The sequence below is a fragment of the Molossus molossus genome, unplaced genomic scaffold (genome assembly GCF_014108415.1).
Source record: "Molossus molossus isolate mMolMol1 unplaced genomic scaffold, mMolMol1.p scaffold_m16_p_1, whole genome shotgun sequence".
Taxonomy (NCBI): domain Eukaryota; kingdom Metazoa; phylum Chordata; class Mammalia; order Chiroptera; family Molossidae; genus Molossus; species Molossus molossus.
The window spans coordinates 182313732-182322204 of NW_023425344.1; the positions used below are offsets into that span (position 1 = coordinate 182313732).

Here is an 8473-nt window from a genome sequence, read left to right on the forward strand (position 1 = left end):
TTGACACCCTCCTCCCGATCTGCTAATCTGCTTTTAATAAAAGGCTTTTCCCTCCTTTTCATGTAGAACTCTGTTTGACCTCAAACATCAAAAGTCGGACAGTTCCATCTTATGACCAGCATCATTTTGGATTCTGGTACAGCATTGCCCATCCTTCTGTGATCTGTGTAAGGTGTTTTGTGTGAAGTATTTTGCTCCTTTTTAGTCCCTGAGTTGCATTAGGTGAGACATTCACTACCTAGCTGACTCCCTTGCATGCCTGAGGGTAATACTGCCCAAATAGAGGAGTGAGGGGACTGGGGCCTTAGAGGCTGCAAAGGGTTAGAGTAACTGTGGTTTGGCTGTAAGGGAAAAAGTCCTGGATGGTATCTAGGGGAACATTTAAAAAAAAAATAGTGATGCCCAACACCCATTCCTTGAGATTCTGCTTTATATGATCTGGGGAGAGTCCTGAGCACAGATATGGTTTAAAAGTTCCTTAGGTGATTTTAATATGCAGCCATGATTAGAGCACTGCTGTTTTGTTTTGTTTTTTTAATTATTATTATTTTTTTATTAATTTATTTTTGTTACAAATGTTTCTCCTTTTTTTCCCCATTGACACCTTCCTCCCCAACCCCCTTATCCTGTCCCCAGCTTTGTTGTCCATGTCCATCAGTTATGGGTACATGCATATAAGTTCTGTAGTTTATCTCTTCTCTCCCTCCACTCCCTCTTCTGAGGGTTGTCAGTCTGTACCCTACCTCCACATCTCTGGGTCTACCCTGTTCCTCAGACTGTTATGTTCATTATATTCCACAAATAAGTGAGATCATGTGATATTTCTTTCTCTGCTTAGGATAGTACTCTCCAGGTCCTTTCTTTCTTACAGCTGCATAGTACTCCATTGTGTATATGTACCACTGCTTTTTTATCCATTCATCTACTGATGGACACTTGGGCTGTTTCCAGATCTTGGCGATTGTAAATAGTATTGCTATGAATATGGGGGTACATATATTCTTTCTGATTGATGTTTCAGGCTTCTTAGAGTATATTCCTAGAAGTGGGATCACTGGGTCAAATGGCAATTCAATTTTTAATTGTTTGAGGCAACACCATATTATTTTCCATAGTGGCTGTACCAGTCTGCATTCCCACCAGCAGTGTACTAGAGTCCCCTTTTCTGCACACCCTCACCAACGCTTGTTTGATGATTTGTTGTTGGTGGCCATTCTGACAGGTATGAGGTGATACCTCATTGTTTTAATTTGCATCTCTCTGATGATTAGTGATGTTGAGCATTTCTTCATATGTCTCTTAGCCATTTGTATGTCCTTTTTGGAGAGGTGTCTATTTAGTTCCTCTGCCCATTTTTTAATTGAGTTCTTTGTCTTTCTTTTGTTGAGTTATATGAGCACTCTATATTTTGGAAATTAACCCCTTATCTGATATATCACTGGCAATTATGGTCTCCCATATAGTGGGTTCCCTTTCCATTTTGATGGTTGTTTCTTTTGCTCTGCAGAAGCTTCTTAGTTTGATGTAGTCCCATGTGTTCATTTTTTCTTTTGTTTCTGTTGCCTTAGGTGATGTATCAGTGAAAATTCTTCTGCATGTGATGTCCGAAATTTTGTTGCCTACATTTTCTTCTAGGATTTTTATGGATTCACGGGCCACATTTAAATCTTTTATCCATTTTGAGTTTATTCTTGTGTATGGTGTAAGTTGATGGTCTAGTTTCATTTTTTTTCATGTAGCTGTTCAATTTTTCCAACACCATTTATTAAAGAGGCTGTCTTGACTCCACTGTATGCTCTTGCCATCTTGTCAAATATTAATTGAGCATAATGTCTTGGGTCCATTTCTGGGTTCGCTCTTCTGTTTCACTGGTCTATATGCCTGTTCTTGTGCCAGTACCAGGCTGTTTTGATTACAGTAGCTCTGTAGTATAACCTATTATCTGTATTGTGATCCCACCTATGTTGTCCTTCTTTTTCAAGATTGCTGTGGCTATTCAGGGTCTTTTTTGGTTCCATATGAACTTTTGAAATATTTGTTATAGTCCTATGAAATATATCTTTGGTATTTTGATGGGGATTGCATTGAATCTGTAGATTGCTTTGGGTAATATGGACATTTTAATGATGTTAATTCTTCCAATCCATGAACAAGGCATGTGCTTCCACTTTTTTTATCTTCCTCTATTTGTTTTTTTTTTTTTGTCCTCACCCGAGGACATTTTTCCATTTTTTGTTTCGATAGAGTGGGAAGGAAAGAGAGGAAGAGAGAGAGAGAGAAACATTGACGTAAAAGGGACACATCAAATGGCTGCCACCACATGACCCAACTAAGACCGGGGACAAACTGCAACTGAGATACATGCCCTTAGCGGGAACTGAACCTGGGTCTCTCTGGACCGCAGGCTGACACTCCAACCGCTGATACAAACCGGCCAGGGCTATCTTTTTCTATTTCTTTTTTCAATGTCCTAAAGTTTTCTGCAAATAGATCCTTTACTTCTTTGGTTAAGTTTATTCCTAGGTATCTTAATTTTTTTGCTGTGATGGTAAATGGGATTGTGTTTTTAGTTTCTCTTTCTGTGACTTCATCATTGGTGTATAAGAATGCCATCAGCCCTGGCCGGTTTGGCTCAGCAGTTAGAGCGTCGGCCTGCAGTCCAGAGAGACCCAGGTTCGGTTCCCGCTAAGGACACGTACCTCGGTTGCAGTTTGCCCTTGGCCCTTGTTGGGTCATGTGGGTGGCAGCCATTTGATGAGTCCCTTTCATGTTGATGTTTCTCTCTCTGTCCGCCCTCTCCCTTTCACTCTATCTGAACAAAAAATGGAAAAATGTCCTTGGGTGAGGATAAAAAAAAAAGAATGCCGTCAATTTCTTGACATTAATTTTGTATCCTGCTACTTTGCCAAATTCATGTAAGTCTAGTAGATTTTTTTTTTTTTTATCTTCACCCAAGGATATTTTTCCATTTTTTGTACAGATAGAGTGGGAGGGAGAGAGAGGAAGGGAGAGAGAGAGAGAGAAACATCGACGTGAAGGGACACATCGGGTGGCTGCCACCCGCACAACCAACCAGGGCCAGGGACAAACTGCAACCGAAGTACGTGCCCTTAGCGGGAACCGAACCCGGGTCTCTCCGGACCACAGGCCAACGCTTTAACCACTGAGCCAAACTGGCCAGGGCAAGTCTAGTAGATTTTTGATGGAGTCTTTAGGATTTTCTATGTATAATATCACGTCATCTGTGAATAATGACAGTTTCACTTCCTCCTTTACAATTTGGATCCCTTTTATGTTTTCTTCACGTCTGATTGCTGTGGCTAAGACTTCCAGTACTATGTTAAATAAGAGTGGCGAAAGTGGGCGCCACGGTCTTGTTCCTGCTCTTAAGGGAAATGCTTTTAGTTTTTTTCCCATTAAGTATGATGTTGGCTGTAGGTCTTTCATATATGGCCTTTATTATGCCGAGATATGATCCCTCTATTCCCACATTACTGAGCGTTTTTATTAGAAATGGGTGCTGGATTTTGTCAAATGTTTTTTAGCGTCTATTGATATGATCATGTCGTTTTTATCCTTCATTTTATTTATGTGGTATATCACATTTATGCTTTGTGAATATTGTACCAGCCTTGCATCCTTGGGATGAATCCCACTTGGTCAAGGTGAATAATTTTTTTGCTGTATTACTGGATCCAATTTGCTAGTATTTTGTTAAGAATTTTGGCATCTACATTCATCAGGGATATTGGTCTGTAGTTTTCTTTCTTTGTAGTGTCTTTTTCTGGTTTTGGAATTAGAATTATGCTGGCCTCATAAAACGAGTTTGGAAGTCTTCCTTCATCTTGAATTTTTTTGAAATAGTTTGAGGAGAATGGGTGTTAGTTCTTCTTTGAATGTTTGGTAAAACTCCCCTGTGAAGCCATCCCGGCCTGGGCTTTTGTTTGCTGGGAGTCTTGATTACATCTTCAATCTCCTTAGTTGTTATTGGTCTGTTCAAGTTTTCTATTTCTTCCCAGTCCAGTTTTGGGAGACTATGAGCTTCTAGAAATTTGTCCATTTCGCTTAGATTGTTGAATTTGTTGCCATATAATTGTTCATAGTATTTGTTAACGATCCTTTGTATTTCTGTGGTGTCAGTTGTTACTTCTCTTTCATTTCTGATTTTGTGTATTTGGGTTCTCTCTCTTTGTTTCTTGGTGAGTCTAGCTAAGGGGGTCCATCAATCTTGCTTATCTTTTCAAAAACCCAGCTCTTTGTTTCATTGATCCTTTGAATTGTTTTTTGGTCTCTATGTCATTTATTTCTGCTCTGATCTTTACTATATCCTTCCTTCTACTTGCTCTGGGGTTTTCTTTTTGTTTGCTTTCTAGTTCTTTAAGTTGTGAGGTTAGATAGTCTATTAGAAAATTTTCTTGTTTCTTGAGGTAGGCCTGTAGTGCTATGAACTTCCCTCTCAGAACTGCTTTCGCTGCATCCCATAGATTTTGTGCTATTGTGTGTTCATTTTCATTGGTTTCCAGGAAGTTTTTAATTTCTTCCTTGATGTCCTCAGTAACCCATTCATTGTTTAATAACATGTTATTTAGCCTCCATGTGTTCAAATGTCTTTGTATGTTCTTGTTGCAATTGACTTTTAGTTTTATGCCATTATGATCTGAGAATATGCTTGATATGATTTCAGTCTTCTTGAACTTGTAGAGATTTAGTTTGTGTCCTAACATGTGGCCTATCTTTGAGAATGTCCCATGTGCACTTGAGAAGAATGTAAATTCTGTAGTTTTGGGGTGTAATTCTCTGTAGATATCTATTAAATCCATTTGATCTAGTGCTTCATTTAGAGTCTGTGATTCCTTGCTAATTTTTTGTCTAGAGGATCTATCCAGTGATGTCAGCAGGGTGTTGAAGTCCCCTGCTATGATTGTATTGCTGTCGATTTCTCCTTTGAAGTCCTCCAGAAGATTTTTAATATATTTTGGTGCTCTTATATTGGGTGCATATATGTTTACCAGTGTTATATCTTCCTGTTGGATAGATCCTTTCAATATTATGTAGTGGCCTTTTTTGTCTCTAGTTATGGCCTTCATTTTGAAATCTATTGTTATCAGATATGAGTATTGCTACCCCAGCTTTTTTTTGCTTTTTGTTTGCTTGGAAGATTTTTTTCCATCCCTTCACTTTCAACCTATGTGAGTCTTTTGTTGTGAGGTGGGTCTCTTTTAAACAACATATAGATGAGTCATGCTTTCTTATCCAGTCAGCTACTCTGTGTCTTTTTATGGGAGCATTCAGTCCATTTACATTTAAGGTGATTATTGATATGTACTTATTTACTGCCATTTTTGTTTAGTGTGGTTCTATTTTTCTTCCCATTTCGCCTGCTAATTACAGCAGTCCTTTTAACATTTCTTGCAGTACTGGTTTGGTGCTAATGTATTCCCTTAGCCTTTTTTTGTCTAGGAAGCTCTTTATTTGACCTTCTATTTTGAATAATAGCCTTGCTGGATAGAGTAGTCTTGGATTCAGATCCTTGTTTTTCATGACCTTGATTCCTTCATGCCATTCCCTTCTGGTCTGTAGTGTTTCTGTTGAGAAGTCAACTGAGCCTTATGGGGGTTCCTTTGTAGGTAACCTGTTGCTTATCTCTTGCTGCTTTTAGAATTATCTGTCTTTAATTTTTGGCATTTTAATTACTATGTGTCTTGGTGTGGGTTCTTCTTACTTGGGGCTGTCTGTGCTTCTTGAATTTGAATGCCTTCTTCCTTCACCAAATTAGGGAAGTTTTCTGTCACTATTTCTTCAGATATATTCTCTAACCCTTGAGGATATGTTTTTATTGATTTTAGAGAGAGAGGAAGGGAGAGAAAGAGAGGGAAACATGGATGTGAAAGAGAAACATCGATTGCTTTCCATATGTGCCCCGACTGCAGATGGACCCCACAGCCTAGGTGTGTGCCCTAACAGGAATCGAACCCGCAGCCCTTTGGTGTATGGGACAACAGTCCAACCAACTGAGCCACCTGGCCAGAGCTGTTTTTCGTTTGTTTGTTTGTTTTTTAAGGGTAAACAAGAGTGTTTGGTTATAGATAGTCATGGTTGCATTTATAGGCCTCTGTTTAGACCCTTAAAAGAAACACGGTAAATAGGAAAATAGACTAAACAAAAGTTGTTGTTTTGTTTAAAAAAATCATTTCCTTACTCATTTTGAAACTTTCTTCCTTATATTGGCAGACCGACGATAAGGGTGTTTTTGCAACACACCTTTCCCAAGAGTACCAGCTGGCAGCAGAAATTTTTAATTTGACCCCATTTCAGGTATGGGATCTGTCTTATAAATCCATCGACTACATCTTTGCTTCTGACAGAACCAAGTCTGAACTGAAGAGGAAGTGGAATCTTCTGAAACCCAAAGTGTTACATTTTTAAGCTGTAATGAGGTGAATTACTTTTGAGTATGTGTTGCAACTAAGATCTTTCTGCCATATTCCTCTTAGTAAACCATCCACCTCTCCCTTTGAAGAATAAGCAGCCAAGTTGCATGGACTTTATCACCAGTACCTTACTTATGGTGGTTGCTCAGTAAATATGTCTTAAATTGACTTACAGACTCAGGTCTTACATAGCTTACGTGCATGCTGCTTACAGGAAGGGGCATGAATGTTGCTGCTAACTGAACTCCCATTTCACTGCTGATTTTTACTTAACAGTCCTTTTCTAGTAGTGATCACAAAACTTCAGGAAATTCACAGTTGCTGCTACAACCTCCCCACCCTCTCCATCCCCAAGGGTGTATTATTTCTCTTCACCCCAATAACTCTTACTGCTACATTAAATAAAATTTTAAAACTTCAGGAAATTCAAAGTAGTTTCTCATCAGGAAAAGTTTGGGAATTATTATTCTAAGTAAGGTGAGAAGGGAAAACTGATTGTCACCAAGACCTTTAAGCCTTCTAGCTTCTGACAACAGCTATGTATTTTGTTATGCTTATTGTAATAAGACTCTCTTCACTTAAGTATTCCCCAAAACTGTTGACTCCAGACTACATTGCATACCATGGGCTTTTATGAATATCCAGTAGTCAGAGTTAATCTACTATATAGGTGACTCTACTGATAGATAAAGCTAGCTGCTGAGATCTGGCTTTGTCCTTCTCATGGTTAATTACTCTGGAATCAAGTTACTGATTTTTTTTTTAAAGTTTGTACCTTACCTTTCTCTTCTCTTATTTTGACCATAATGGAGCTGTGCCAGCCAGATGCTTCTTGAGCTGCAGGGTACTTTTAGGCTTCTATTTCTAGCCTTTACTATTTTTTTGTCATCCCCTACCCCCAACTTTACTCCCCCTCCTTCCTATTTCCAGCCTTTAATCTGACTTCCAGTTGTTCCAAAGCTTTGTTTCTGAAATAGCCCATGAAGGATGTAGGAGGAATTTAAACTAACTAAAATATCTCCATATAACTTGTTATCTTAAGCACCATGATGTCAGAGAATACTCAATAATATTTTTATGTTAAAACTTTGAGACATGCATTGGATAACTATTTGAGTACATAGAAGTAAATTTTTCATTTTAGATTTTGAATTGAATAATGGAGAGAATGGATCCATCCTTACATTCATATCTTATCTTCCCTTCCCTACATGGTCAGCATAAAAACAGTTCTCTATGGAGTTGACAAGACTCAGCCTCTACACTTAGATTATAGTAAAAGAGAAATGGCAGCAACAGAGAATATATATGTCATTAAGTTCTGTGGCATTAGTCATAGAGCACAAGCAGTAAAAGGAAGGATAGCATGGGGTAGGGGCGGGGCAGGGTGGGGCGGGGGGGTGGGTCAAAAAGAAATAACAGCACTAGGGAAACAACTGATGGGAATAAATAATGACTTCCCAGCTCCTGCTAATAATACATTCTTTTTTTTTTTTTTTTTTATCCTCACCCGAGGATATTTTTCCATTTTTTGTACAGATAGAGTGGGAAAGAGAGAGGAAGGGAGAGAGAGAGAAACATCGACGTGAAGGGACACATCAAGTGGCTGCCACCCGCACGACCAACCAGGGCCGGGGACAAACTGCAACCGAAGTACGTGCCCTTAGCGGGAACCGAACCCGGGTCTCTCCGGACCGCAGGCCGACGCTCTAACCACTGAGCAAAACTGGCCAGGGCTAATAATACATTTTTGCTTCCTTTGCTGCATATGCCACCAAATTTGGTCCCACAAAGGTCTTATGGGTATTAAAAAGAAGAGATATATAGATTCTCTTGCTCCCCCAACAGTGGGCTTGGTTTCCCTTTCTTAGAATGTTTGAAAATTATTATTTCTTACTTTTTCCATCCTTAGGCAAACTGAGTAGCAGAAATGGTTTGTGAGCTAGTTTGAGGTGAACTATTTTGTTCCCCAGTAAGAGAATTTGCCTTTGCCCTATTCCTTTTGTACATTCTCTTTATCAGGAGGTTGGAGGGCTGGCCCT

At 39.1% G+C, this 8473-nt stretch overlaps 1 protein-coding gene across 3 annotated transcripts in view; it reads left to right on the forward strand.

The window, feature by feature from the left end:
* The window catches only part of ADAL (adenosine deaminase like), a 32309-nt gene extending 25484 nt beyond the window's left edge, over positions 1 to 6825 (forward strand). The window contains exons 9-10 of one of the 3 annotated variants that reach the window (XM_036258479.1): positions 67 to 167; positions 6232 to 6825. In XM_036258479.1, coding sequence (XP_036114372.1) covers positions 67 to 167; positions 6232 to 6426 — 296 coding nt within the window. In that variant the 3' untranslated portion in view covers positions 6427 to 6825. Of the gene's footprint in view, positions 1 to 66; positions 223 to 6231 lie in introns of all 3 variants that reach the window. The other 2 variants (XM_036258469.1, XM_036258489.1) reach the window with 2 other exon arrangements.
* Positions 6826 to 8473: the final 1648 nt, after the last annotated feature.